At 40.8% G+C, this 14,489-nt stretch overlaps 2 protein-coding genes across 10 annotated transcripts in view; one reads left to right on the top strand and one right to left on the bottom strand.

Moving 5' to 3' along the window:
• The window catches only part of myo9aa (myosin IXAa), a 79,908-nt gene extending 71,001 nt beyond the window's left edge, over positions 1 to 8,907 (bottom strand). For 6 of the 7 annotated variants that reach the window (XM_062472122.1, XM_062472125.1, XM_062472127.1 and 3 more), the window contains exon 1: positions 8,605 to 8,907. The gene's annotated coding sequence lies outside the window, so the exon portion shown is untranslated. The remainder of the gene's footprint in view (positions 1 to 8,604) is intronic. The other variant, XM_062472123.1, reaches the window with a different exon arrangement.
• A 168-nt stretch (positions 8,908 to 9,075) lies between these two features.
• Positions 9,076 to 11,417, top strand: senp8 (SUMO peptidase family member, NEDD8 specific). Of its 3 annotated transcripts, none has more exons than XM_062471988.1 (2): positions 9,076 to 9,189; positions 9,650 to 11,417. In XM_062471988.1, the coding sequence occupies exon 2, from the start codon at positions 9,690 to 9,692 to the stop codon at positions 10,326 to 10,328; it is 639 nt and encodes a 212-aa protein (XP_062327972.1). In that variant the 5' UTR covers positions 9,076 to 9,189; positions 9,650 to 9,689; the 3' UTR covers positions 10,329 to 11,417. The 3 variants fall into 3 exon arrangements, with proteins under 3 accessions (XP_062327972.1, XP_062327973.1, XP_062327974.1); XM_062471989.1 differs by having other exon boundaries at positions 9,093 to 9,189; positions 9,597 to 11,417; XM_062471990.1 differs by having other exon boundaries at positions 9,096 to 9,189; positions 9,612 to 11,417.
• Positions 11,418 to 14,489: the final 3,072 nt, after the last annotated feature.

The raw sequence follows: 14,489 nt of genomic DNA, 5'->3' as shown, positions 1-14,489 counted from the left end.
TGCACTAAATCACTGAGCATTCAACTCAAGAAAAAAGCAATCTGTGCCATGTCTAACCAATATCAATCTGATGTCTAACTCATGAACAGGATGATTCTGTCAAGACTGAACTGAGTTCAGGAAAAAAGGTCTGACCCATTTAGACATAGGAGAGTGGATAAGGGTAATTTCCAATTTATGCAACCAGACAAAGGTGTCTTTGGGAAGTTAAAAAGGTAAAGCATAAGAACTTAGTGTTTGTGCTTGTTTAAAAAGTCTACTGTCAAATATGAAGGCAGAAAGAAACCGCAACCAGTAATTTTCACAACCTTGTAAATTGTAGAACATCAAGGCTAGGCTACTGTGGATAAAGCTCTTTGAGATGAACACCAAAGGTGATAACATGAATGAAAATATTTTTAACAATAAAAGCAGAAAGCATTAAATGAAATAAAAGGGCACAATCATTAGGCACCATCAATATTTAATGAGGTGTGACCATGTTCTGTGTTGGTAGAGGGGGAACATTCTTTTAATGCACAAAATACATTTTGGTGCACTTCAACCACACAAAACCCCCAGCCCCATCATCAGTCCAGTAAAGGTTCCAGAAAGGAAATGCTATTAATAACGCTAGCGAAAGTTAACATAAAATAGAATGCTGGGGAGACAGAGTGTAAACAAGACCACTCCTCCATGGTCGCCATGGCAAAGCCCTCTTCCTGCATCCACACCCAGGACAATGACCCCGGCATGGGCGAAACAGGAAGAGTGACTCAGGGGGCTTCTCCATAACAACAGTGTGTCCTTGTTGGTGAGTCTGGTTTTCAATTTCTGCACATTGTAAGGAGTCAATGTCCAAAAACCTTTCCAGGAGGTCTATTGTTCGGAATGTCTCCAAGAAGGTTGAAGACGTTTCTACTTTTGAAGACTCTAGAAAATTGTGCAATGGAGTTGCTGTTTTCTCAGATTAGAAATCATAGCAAACATGGCGCTCTCAATTTCCTGTATCTGTAATTAGATACAGACTATACACACAAGTTTGAGAGTATGAACTTCAACAGGCAGATACACTGTCAAAGAAAGCATTTCTACATACAAATAGTGCTTGCAAATGCCAGAGATAAGCCATAGGTGTCCTGTAAAGTGGCGGGTTCTAGTAAAGAAACATTATGGATTGACAAACTGGCAGAGGGTCTATGGGTCCATCAGAATGTGAGCTTTCCTTGAGAACTTCCAGGATCTATTCCCAAGCTCCGGCATGGCAGAAGCCGTAGTCTACGTGGGTCTACAAACACCCGTCAGAAACCAGGGGAAGTAGAACACTTACCACAGATCTACCAGGCATTCTATCTCACCCTCTACCAGGTTGCCACATGTCTGCCTCTCTGTCTGTCACTTACTGTCAGGAGTTCACTGCTTGACAGTCACATTCTGGTAATTCCTCTTTTGTTGACTCATCTTTCTATTTGTTGTAATTCATCCCCATTTCTCTTAATCACTCTCCCACTAGGTTTCCACTAATTTCTTTAATTGCCTACAATTTATGTCAAAGTGTGCTTGTATTCATGGTATGTTCAATAATGAGTGCAACAAGACAACCCTATTCATAAAACACTTCCATTTAACTCCAGATCTTAACAAAAACAAGCAAACAATACTAAGCTTTATTATACAAATAAAAAGGTGCCAAAAAAAGAAAAAAACGAATAAACATGTTACAAGAAAAAATATCAAGGAGGAGCAATGTTTTGCAAAGTTGGGGAGGGGGATACAGAGAAAAGAAATAAGGAAGCAGGAGGAGACACTGGGAAGCTAGAAGATGTCAATGAACTGGATTATGCACAATCCATTTACCCCTCAGAAAAGTGGCCATGAGGCCAAACGGTCCCACACAGATACCTCTGGCCTGGGGGCAAGGCAGCTACCAGAAGGAGGGAGGGAGGGCACTACTGGGCAGCAGGCTGCTTCCAAACCCACTTGTTGGCAGAGATATTGCAGAGAGATACAGTCATACTATTCACATTCATAGCCATACACACACACACACACACACACAAGGCAAGACAAGCACCAAACGATCGCCCTCCTCATCTCTTTCATAGCTGACTGCTGATATGCTGTTTGAAGGCTGCTGTTGGTGCTCCCAAACCAGTGTGCCAGAGACAGAAACTGACAAAAACCCTCCAGTAAAGAGCAGCTAAAAAAAATGGCTCATGACTCTTCAGACAGAAACGGTCATGACCAAGTCTAGCAAAAAGATACTCAGTAAGTTTTATACCTGAGGGAATGAATACTGTTAGATGTAAACCCCAATCATCATGGTCAATTAATTCTGTTGAAGATGATCAAATTAGCTGCTGGATGATTCTATTGAGAAGCATTATATAATGACACAGTGGGAGGACTGTTTATGTAATCAAAGGCAACACCATTTGCCTCTGCCGGACTTGATTTAAACATTTATTGTTTTAAAATGGTTCTTCTAGGGAGTTGACAGAATGAAACTGAAGATTACAATTAAGTGAGTTAAAACCAATCAACCAAAGAGTCTACAGAATCTGATTTGTTTTCTATCCCAAGACCCCTGGCTTGAGGTTTGAGTGATACCCAACAGAAGACCCAACAGGTCTTCACATTAGGATTTACATTTACATTTAGTCATTTAGCAGACGCTCTTATCCAGAGCGACTTACAGTAAGTACAGGGACATTCCCCCCGAGGCAAGTAGGGTGAAGTGCCTTGCCCAAGGACGCAACGTCATTTTTCACGGCCGGGAATCGAACTGGCAACCTTCTGATTAATAGGCCGATTCCCTAACCGCTCAGCCATCTGACCCCAAGATCCAGTGATGCCTCCAGTGCCGCCTGGAGTATGTGCCGACATTAGTCCCTTGGTTGTTCTCAATTTCAAGGACTAGACCAGTAATTCACTTCTGTCCTGAAAATCTGATTTGGAACTGGAATTTAGGCTTGACTGGCATTCAAAAGGTCTGGGGTATTTCATGTACATGGAACAATGCCAGGGTCCAGCATTTGATTATCTACTGAGATTGATTCATGTTTTTTCTATTTGATTTGAACATCAAAAGGAAATGGCCTTTTTGAAGTAATTTCTATTGCTGGACAGAACGCAATGCATTTAGAAAGGTCCAAGAAACAAAGCAAACTGAACATATAATGTTTGAGAATTAATAGGTCTACATGATGTCATGTTGATGTTCATGCATATGTCTTAAGTGGTATCTACAGTACAGTTATAGCAGTAATTACTGTACAAAGTGTAAACGTCAAACCCCAGGAATGAGTGCTAAGCACAAGGTAAGCACATCTTCTTAACGCATTAAATTGAAACGTGACCTCCAATTACTGGGCAATGTTTAGCATTATCTTGAGCCTGTCAGACGAGGATGGGGGCTGATGGTTGATTGGCTGACTGGCTGGCTGGAGCAGACAGTCACACTTTGAAATCGGAGAAGGGTGGTGCCCTGGTGGGTGGATAAATATGGTAAGGCCTGCACTGGCAACAATGGTGTAAGATTCACTTGTGTGAAAGTATGGACTTGTACCTGTACAACCTGGATATGGAAGACAGTTGTGAGGACTGAGAAAGAGTTGCAGTTCTTGTGACAGTTATGAGGCTTGTTTGTCCTGATTAGTTTGTCAAGTATCAAGGTTGTTTTTTTCCCATAGCCTTAACTTATTCTTGAAAACGAAAAGTTACTGAGATCATCACCTAGCTTCAACAGTTAGCCTACAACATCCAATATCCAGTTACTTGGGTTCAAAAAGGTCCTTGCAGTGCCGTTTCCCCTCAAGACCCCCAATTTTAGGGTAGCTTTCCACACTCACACGAGACCCACCTGACATAACACATGGAACTTTCTAGTTCAGTACACTCGCAGCTAAAGAGCAGAAGTATAGGTGTAGGAAAGCACATAGAACAACCAAAGAGCAATTTAACTATTAGCTGGGATAAACTAACAAATCTACAAAAAGTGTCCTGAAAGACTCATAATCAAATTAGATCCAAGATTAAGACATTTGTCTTAACACTCAGTCAATCAGTGAGTCAGTACATCTGTTAGTCCATCAGGCAGTCTGTCAGTCTGGGGAGGATAAGAGATGCAGACAGTTTGAGGTGAACAGACGCTAAAGAGAATCTAATGACGCTAATGGTTTCAGTAGCCTGATTGAGAGTACTAAACAATCAGCAGAGAAGCTGCACGACAGAACTTTTTAAATGCTGACCTGTTTACAAGTACAAGTTTTTTTTATTTGTATTACTTATAATACATGGGTGCCAATGATTCAACATGCATGCATCTTTGCAATGTCCAGATACTTCCAATTGAATTTATTGATTAGAGAGAATAGGGTATAAATGTAGGCCTTGTTTCCCATACATGTATTAAGCCTAGTCCTAGCCTAAAAACATTTTCAGTGGAGAACTTCATTCAATTTTTCTCTTACTTCAGGATGAGGCTTTATCCATGTCTGGGAAACTGGGCCTTAAAGTCCAGTAGCTAGGCTAGGTGTGTGAGTCAGTATGAGCTAATCTACGGGGGAGGAACTATGAACTGCAGTAGGGCCTAAACCTTATCACAAAGAAATTGCACTACGATCTGCTTCTTGTCAGTAAACCAAAAATCTCCACTTATCCTCCCCTCTTGCCTCACCCATTGACACTATACAGCCCTGGGCTGAATAATTCCCAAAGGCCAAAACCAAGAAAACAGCAAGCAGGATCGGCATAATGTTCTGTTCTTCATACTATATAATCCAACAAATAATTCATTCAATTTATTCAACTATTATTTTGGCCATATTGGTCAAACATATTCTTGTTTATAAGGGTAAACACGATCAAGTCCTACAAACTGTGGGGGTGTTTCGGGTCAAAAATATGACACTATGACAGCAATGCCAACTATTCAACCTAAACTATTGCCCTCCCCATCAAAGGGCCTGCATTGTACAAACACAGAGGAGCACATGCCAGGAGATGAGCGTTGGACCTGTCCTGTGTGTGGGCCACTGTATGTGGGCCCACTGCAGCTACTGTCAAAGCTGTTTCGAAACACACACACACCTCACCCATTTCCTTTTCCGTCTTGATTCTTGCTCTATATACTATGTATGCAGCAGAGCGGGTGGTCATCCTGCAGCACCTTGGCTGAGAAGGTCTCTGAGACTAAAAGGATCAGAAAACAGCCTCTGGTAATGAGGAGATCATAGACAAGAGTATTAAAACTCTGCGACACACATTCCATTTGCCACATTCCTCAAGAGTATGGCACCTATACACTGTAGTCCGCCACTCAGTGTTCCTTCCAAACATCATCCATACAAGGTGCTTCTCCAATATTATACTTTGAGTAAGTGTACTTTAGTACACAGCCAAGTGTAATGTGTATTATTCCACTACATGTGTGAAACTATGAAGACTAGCCTGCTCAATGCAACCTAGCAGATCTATGAAACTCATCATGCCATATCTCAAAGCTAATTTGCAAGGCATGATGAAGCACTGGCTTCAATTAACTTGAGGGTCATTTTCAGAAGTAACTTTCTCTACATGTACCTCAAGCTTTCCGGTCATTGTTTTAACATATGAACTAAATCATCACATGGGTTTCTCTACAGAGAAGGATTTAAACACAAAGGCTTGGCCTACTTCTCATTACAGAGGCTGCATTAGATGCTAAAATCTAGGTACTTTGTATTTAACACCATCTGACCTAAAGTAGGTTACTAGCTCATATGCTGGGTCAGGGATAGGGCCTACATTTCTGTAAAGTAAAACTAAAACTTCAATAAATATATTTAATACATTGCAAAGCAAGATACAATCAAAATGTTCCTATGATACATAAACACAATTCCTTGTTATTGGGTCTACTTATTTCTATCTAGCCCCAGCCACTGCAAGCACCATGGGGTAATTGGGGGGAAATGCCGTGGCGAGGGGGGAGCCTTTAAGGCTGTAGCCTCCTCATGTAATGGCCCTTTGAATGGGGGTCTTTGTTCAGCACAAGACAAGCAGGTTCCACTTTAATGACTTCATGTGCATGCCGATCACTTACGCCACACAATACCATCATAGGGCAAAAAACTTTTTTTTTGTTCGCTAGAATCATGTGACTTTGCAGTCATGGACACGGGGGGGGGTTAGGGTTAGGGTTTTTTTTTTTGCATGCAAATTATTGCAAAGAAAATTTGCCCTTGCATTTACTATTGATGTCCTTGACTAAGCTGATATCAAACCTATTTCCCTGAACTGTACAACACCCCTATGCTAGACCTTTATTTTTTTCACCCCTGCCCCTCAGATAGCCTGAGTCCGCCACTGTGAATTTGCATTAATTGATTCCCTCTACACACGCACACACGCAGGTGCGCACAAACACAAAGATGAGAGAGCAGTCCAGCAGGAAGCACCACCGGGGTCATTCTCATTTGAGGTTACGTTGGGTTTCAGAATGTGAACTACCCTCAGTGGGCCATTGTGGATGTGGAAGGCTCTGGTCACAGAAAAGTGTTTTGTTTCCCAAGTTAGCTAAACAAGTTGGATATACCACAAAGTGACATGGTGGCAGAACTTACAGTAGTGTCAGTGTGTTTAGAGCATTTCTCCTTTCCAGTGTGAGAATTAAAAGGTCAACCAAAACAACAGGCTTAAATGGTCAGTCAGTAACAATGGCAGATTCAGTATTCTCCAAGTGTTGCTTCATTAGCTTCAGCATGAAGGCTACAGCTCATCCAACGATAAACCCTAATATATCTTCAAACAGGATGCGTTTCTTTATTGACAAATATCAGATTCATCATTGTAAATGTCCCTAGGAAATCTTTCTAAAAGCCTTCCATAGTACTTCAAATCAATTAAGAGTATCAAAAATGTAATTTATTTCCTTTTTTATATCGCCTCAGACAAAGTTCCCTGTCAAGAGAATGACATAATGGGTTATTTTTAGGCCATATGAATATTTCATGATTGAGCATTTCAAAACTGCAGTGATGTTGCTTCTTCTACAGAGTAAGAGCTATATTGCATCCACAGCATCCCATAGAGATGCCACTTAAAGTGAAGCCACAGAATAACTCCATATAAAAACTGTATCTGTATCTCAGTCCTACCTTCTAACTATAAGTCAGGCACTGCTAGAATTCAGCTGAAAAGAACAGCATTATATAGGCAACAATGTGATTGGAAAGCACATGTCCAGTGTGTGGTTGTAACTAATTTATCTAACAACCACAGGGAACATCATAAACAGCCTGCGACTAAAATCAGCCTAAATAATGACTAGTTTCCCTGCCATAGATTCTCTTAGTTCAAGATTATGTTTAAACTGTGTCTGGGAAACCACCTGTAATTGTTAAGAAGAGGCTACAGCATTACTACCAATATGATCTAAAGAGTACCCTGTCATTTGTAAACAGCCGACTTCGAAGCAGTGGAGTGTCGGATTTCAATGGGGACCAGTTGCTTGACTCCTGGGCACCACTCCTTCACCCTACAGTTGCAGTTGTAAGTGCCGACCACTCCTCACATTCCTGTAGGCCAGACTCTCTCTCTGCTTCACTATAATGTACTGTACCATACTGTGCCAAGGATGGGATGGACAACAACCTATTTTAAACCATAGTATGATCAGAACAGATTTCACATTTAGAAAACTCAAATAGTCTACCGTGTGAGGTTGCAATTTTCTGATTGTATAATAATACTCGATTGTCGCTGGCTACTTGGACACCAAAATACTTTTCAAACTCAAAACACCAACATTAATCATGCCTGACAACATATTTCCACTAGCACTGTGCTGAATAATATGGCACAGTGGCATTGATGCGGTGGTGCAGTCTCACTGTCCTTCCAGCTACAAGGCAGGCATGATTCAGCAGCTTCCTCACCCCATTAGACCTCCTCTACTATTCCACGATGCTTTGCAGTCTGTATCGCCTTCACTGCATTACGTTTAAGCAATTCTGGCTGACCTCCACTAAATAATACATGCAGACATTTCCTTGCCCCAGACAAAGCCGTACACATGCGCGAGCACAATTATGAATTGAATTATGACATGGCGTGGACTGCTACACTTCGTAATAAAAATGTAGAGGACAATAAAATGACATTGAACACTAAGAAAGATTAAAGGACATTGGTAGTTCTTGAAAGTAAGCCAACTTGGTCGTACAATTTGGACGGGCGCAGGATGATAGCCTACGTGTCAAGATGCGAAGTTGATAACAACTTCGTCGCTGAAACAGATTTCTTACTATAAGTGGCTTGAAATGTGACACTTAGCTAAATCACCCTGAACGATAATGCTGCGAACTTTCATTAGTAATTGGCTGACGTAGCTGTCTGCAATCTCAAAAAGATAGCCTATATTCACAAATAGTTCTCCAAGCAATCAGACATGAGTAAAGTAAAGCTAAAGCCAGTTTGCGATGCACAGCCTGTAAATTGAATGTTGGTTACATGGAAAGTGCGCGATGAATGGTATTTAAAAATATATCATAGGAATCGTACTGCTGGTTTCGATTACTCTCAGCTTTTACAAGCCCCTATACCCTGTATGGGACAGTGAAAATTACAACTTAGTTTTCTTACCTTTCTCAGTGGAATATTAAACAAAAAACCTGTGCGCTGACACTAAAGAGGACTTCTTAAGGGAAAGCAGCTCGAGCTTGGATACAATTCCAACTCAATAATTCCCTGGACTCCAAGAAAGAATAATTGTTTTCTCTTACGGCAAAGAACCACCTCGGAAGAAAATCCTTGCAATTCACGACCGTGTCAAAGAATGACGCATTTACATCCAATTTTCTTTCTGCCTAAAAAAATAATTAAAAGCAGTCCTTCCTCGCCCAGTGACGTTCGATGAAAACTCCACTGCCTCTTTTCCTTTGCTAATCAGTGCGGCCTCTCACATTCGCGCAGTGCGCGCTCACGCTAGTCATGGGCGGAGACAAAATAATGAGCAAAGGAGGATTTCCAGATACGTTAACGTGATTGGATGAATGTGAACATCCCGCGAATCAGAGAACTTGACAGACCAGAATACACAGGGACAACCCACTCGTGCAGTACTGTCGCAAAGAGTTTACAGTCAATGACGTGGTTTACGATTGCTACTGCTATGAGAGGACAAGGTTGAAGTTTTTATAGATGTTCCAGTTGAATGTGTTTTAAAAGGTATGTGACATTATAGACTGTACATTAATTATGTGGCGTTGAACGCGTTTCGGACGTCAGTTTACTAGAATGACCATTTAAATGAATACAAAGTGGTGAGCATGTAGCCTTCAACGTTAGCAACGTTAGCCTATGTCTGCAAAACGCTATGCCAAATCCCCCAGAGAACTTTAACCAACTATTTTGCATCGTTTTGAGACAGCAGAATGCATTTGGGATAGTTTGACTTGCTCCAGTTTTCTGACGCTGGTTTACAACGCTGGTTTTCGATTAAAACTGGCTGTTACAGTGTACTTACCAGCAAGAGATGATCCCATTCTCATCTGTATCTGTGATAGATTATACATTTTGCAGTCTCACAGCAATTAACTTGTTTGTGTCTTACAATTTACATGCAATCCTTATAGTTTGTTAATAAACAGTTGATCGTCAACCGAACTGTCTCTATATCCTGCACCAGACTGACCCAGTCCACCTGTCTGCCCAACCCATCTTGAATAATGGATCCAGTGGTGTTGAGCTACCAGGACAGCCTTCTGCGACGTTCAGATGTTGCCTTACTAGATGGACCTCACTGGCTTAATGACCAAGTCATTGGCTTTGCCTTTGAGTACTTTGCTGCTGAGCGTTTTAAAGGCCTTGGCGAAGCCACCATTTTCATCAGCCCTGAGGTCACCCAGTTTATCAAGTGTGCTTCCTGTCTTGAGGAGCTAGCCCTCTTCCTAGAGCCTCTCAGACTTGCCTCCAAGCGCTGGGTTTTCCTGGCCGTCAATGACAACTCCAACCAGACTGCCGGCGGGTCCCACTGGAGCTTGCTGCTCTTCCGCCGTGATGGTGGCCATTTTGCCCACTACGACTCTCAGAGTGGGAGCAACTCACAACATGCCAGACGAATCGCCAGCAAGCTGGAGACCTTCCTCTGCACTGGGAGGAAAATAGCTGTCGTGGAGGAGCCCTGTCCCTCCCAGCAGAACAGCTATGACTGTGGCATGTATGTGATCTGTAACGCAGAGGCCTTGTGTGAGAAGGCGAGAGTAGACGGGTCACCTCGGCTGCCTGTCCAGACCATCACCCCGGCCTATATCACGCAGAAGAGAGCTGAGTGGAGCAAGCTGATCCAGAGAATGGCAAAAAGTTGAGCTTCATTACCCATTCTTCCTTAACTTTTAGCTTGTCAAAAACAGCAAACAGCCACTCCCATGTCTACAATAAGTCAACGAATGCACTTCCTATTAACAATGCTGCAAGATATTCCCTGTCACAGCCAATGTATTAAAAATAGGTTACTAATCTTTCAGATTCATATAACAGTTATACTCTTCATATTGTCGTGCAGATATTAACAGTACTCTGCTGCCTCAATCTTTCGAAGGGTATCCTTTTAGAATGTCCTTGTTCAGTGCAGCAAAGGAGGCTAGTAGTACTGTTTATCTGTGCTCAATAATGTGAATAGTCTTCTGTCAAGTTGAATCATATTCATAACATTTACACACTGTACCAGCATGCTTACAAAAACTATTTTAACAATTTCATCCTTAACCGTATATTTAATGAGGGGTAGTTGGTACATCTTGAGAAGGAGACTGACACTCAATGTTTTTCTTTTTCTTGTTTAGAAAATTGTTTACAAGAATGTTAACTCAGGGTCATGTTAAATGAACTTGAATTGACAAAGAATGTTTATTATACAATTACTTTATGTTGAAGACATGTTTAAATGCAAACATTCAGAGTACTATTATGAATGTTGACTATTATGAATGTCTGAAAGAATAAGATAACAGCTCGTTTCATTAGACCTCTATTTAATCTGCGGGTGAATTCTAGTTTATGATTAGATTAATGGATTTATTCTATGCCATTTTGGAATAATACTACAGTACTTCCTGTAAAAATCAACAGCAAACTGCAAAAGTGCCAAATATTGTTTTGAATGAATATGTTAATCGGAAGAATGGTATTTTGAGTTGTAATAAAACAGATAAACACATTTATAAAATAGCTGATGGTTGCTTTAATAACTTTTTGATAAAAGGTACACTCAGAAATATACATCTTACTGAATTCTAAATTCACCTCTAAAACCCTAACCTAGTTAATTGCAACAAAATTTTTGAAGCACAGTTAAACCAAAGCATTGTGAATACCAATACAAAAATACAGTTGTGCCCTTAAGGGAAGTTGTAACCTTGAATGCTGTTCCTAGCAGACCCAACAGTATTTTGTTTTTAATTGTTGTGAGTCAACTCACTGCTAAAACATAAATTTTAAAATCCATACTAACTGGAAAGAGTTGCTATTCTTCTCAACTGTAGAGTTACCATCAGAATTTGACCTTCCAATGTATAAATATTGGTGTCAGGTTGAAGGGCTTACCTTGTCAGCTGAGATGCGAATGTGTAACACCTTATGTTACCTCAGGGACAGCCTGAGATTGTCCAGTTCAGAGACATTTAACCCTCGTGCTGCCTTCGGGTCACATGACCCAAAGGTTCATAACGAACCATCGTTGTGTTTACCCAATTTTACCCAATACAAAAACAAATAAAAATAATTTTCTTTTAACCTTCGCAATGTGGGGGGTCTGAGACAGCCCAACGGTTAAAATAAAATGCTTCACTTTGTTTTTGTATGCGGTAAAGTTGTCGCAATACGACGGTGGGTCACAATGACTGATGGGTCAGAACGACCCGAAGATAACACAAGGGTTAAGTGGCAGGCTGCACTGAGGACTCATACAAATGCAACATTGCACTCAAGTAATTCAACAAATCCACTTTTGTATTAAGTATACTTTAAGATATTTACAGTCACAGTCAATATGTTAAACTATTGTGACTAATCATTCAGATTTCATAGCAAGATAGCATAGATTTTAGTGTATTTGTTTTAAATTAATATACACTGGTCACTTATCAGCTATCCTGTCATTTCTACATATGTGAAATGGAAAAGCAAACACTGCCATTTGTAAACAACTGGTTCAAGAAGAGGCACTGCCGGTCCTCCACCCTCCCTTTGAGTGAAGGCTCTGTTGCTCTTGTATTCACTCCACTTGGAGATGTGCCACCTTCCAGACCGTTTTGACTGGTCGCCCCCACCCATATACAATCTACGGTCGTATTTCACCAGGAGTGCCCAGACAGACGTCCCTTTAAAAGGGTTACTGGTGTACCTATAAACCACCCTGAGTGCTGTGCCTCTCACCACCCTGGCAAAAAAGTTCATTAGTGGTAGAGCCCTTCACTGGTACTCAGGGTAAGTGATAATAAAAATACCCTGAAAATTCTGTCTATACCATACTTAAAGTACTGAGGACAAAAACTGTAGACAATTGGGTGTCTTAACCCTTGTGTTATCTTCGGGTCATTCTGACCCATCAGTCATTGTGACCCACCGTCGTATTGCGACAGATTTACCGCATACAAAGACAAAGTGAAGCATTTTCTTTTAACCGTTGGGCTGTCTCAGACCCCCCACATTGCAAAGGTTAAAAGAAAATTATTTTAATTTGTTTTTGTATTGGGTAAAATTGGGTAAACACAACGATGGTTCGTTATGAACCTTTGGGTCATGTGACCCGAAGGCAGCACAAGGGTTAACAGACTATACTTGCATGGGGATTTACTTATTTGGTGGGGTGAAGAGGTTTTTTCGCAGAGCGACCCCTGTAGTCCAGCTCTCTTTAGATATATATTGACAGATATACTATATTGGGTTTAAATCTTCATATGTCCATGACAATGTCATGTGTTCAGATGTTTTATGTGTGCTCAAGTCTGGCCTTTAGGTTGTGGCATGAACCTGGGTTGAATCTATCCAACAGAGAGGCACCATGGCATTCCATGAAAAAATATGACCAAAGAGTGCCCAAGAAGCCTCCCATGAAGAGCCCTGTATTCATGCAGAAAGACACTCACCACCACACACACCTGACCACTAAGCTTGGCCAAATGGATCTTTGCCGTTTTACCAGTCTGCAGGGTTTATCCCCCGGAGTATACTTAAATCAAATTTAAATGTATTAAATGAGAGTCTAATACATTTTCAGAATACATTGTATTTAATATTTATCAATATTAATCATTTGGGATAGTTTGACTTGCTCCAGTTTTCTGACGCTGGTTTACAACGCTGGTTTTCGATTAAAACTGGCTTTTTCACGGCATTTTCAGAATATTTATAATTTTCTACACAATTGGAAGTATACCTGAAACGTATGGATTTTGTTTGTTAACAAACTTATTGACAACTTGGATATATGCACGTATGTTTGTACTTATAATTTCTAAATATTCTTTAAATGAAACGAATCCTCTTGGGTCTGGCTGGAGACAGATGTATCTGTTCACAGCTCTAGGGTTAGCATACTTCCTGGGAGTTGAGATCCTAGGAGGTTATTTCTAACATCTCAGGTGTTTCATATTATCTGCTCCAGGGGTCAGATTGGAATGTACCACACAAAACATGTAAACACACACACATGCCCATCCTGCTGCCATTTAGATAAAAGCCACCCACACATGCACACAATACTGTAACAGGTCACGACTTGCAATTCCCTCCAGCCTTATGAACTCTGTGTTGTCCTGTTGGTGCAAGGAACATCTGAAACCAACTACATTAACCCTTGTGTTATCTTCGGGTCATTCTGACCCATCAGTCATTGTGACCCACCGTCGTATTGCGACAAATTTACCGCATACAAAGACAAAGTGAAGCATTTTCTTTTAACAGCTAGGCTGTCTCAGACCCCCCACATTGCAAAGGTTAAAAGAAAATTATTTTAATTTGTTTTTGTATTGGGTAAAATTGGGTAAACACAACGATGGTTCGTTATGAACCTTTGGGTCATGTGACCCGAAGGCAGCACGAGGGTTAAGATTGAAACCATTTGGACTTCATTTACACCCACATGTGCGCAACTTCACTGACTTGAACATGCAGCATTCTCTTAACATCTGCAAAAGTCCAAAAAAGATAATGCTTGCAGACACTTGTTTTCTAGTCACAAATAGTAATGCCATTAGAGGTATTCTGAAGTCTGATACCATAGGTAATATCCCTGTCTGCGAGAGTAACACCAGCTGTTAGTTGAGCTACAGCCATTTTCAGAACATAAATATTTCAAAACATCTTTTAGAAGTATAGACCTACTTGCCTTAGATTAGGCTAGCTATGTCCACCAAACAGCTCTTAATATCAATAAACTTAGTGTCAACCTACATTATGGATATGTTGAACCATCTGGTCTGACCAAAAAATAACCTCAAGGCATGACAGAATAACAGTGTGTTGAC

Source organism: Osmerus eperlanus, chromosome 10, assembly GCF_963692335.1.
Source record: "Osmerus eperlanus chromosome 10, fOsmEpe2.1, whole genome shotgun sequence".
Taxonomy (NCBI): domain Eukaryota; kingdom Metazoa; phylum Chordata; class Actinopteri; order Osmeriformes; family Osmeridae; genus Osmerus; species Osmerus eperlanus.
The sequence above is the reverse complement of the archived record's forward strand: the minus strand, read 5'-3'. Positions and strand labels throughout refer to the sequence as shown.

Excerpts from the sequence above, each read along its gene's own strand:
- senp8 (XM_062471988.1), top strand. The coding sequence starts at position 9,690 with ATGGATCCAGTGGTGTTGAGCTACCAGGACAGCCTTCTGCGACGTTCA.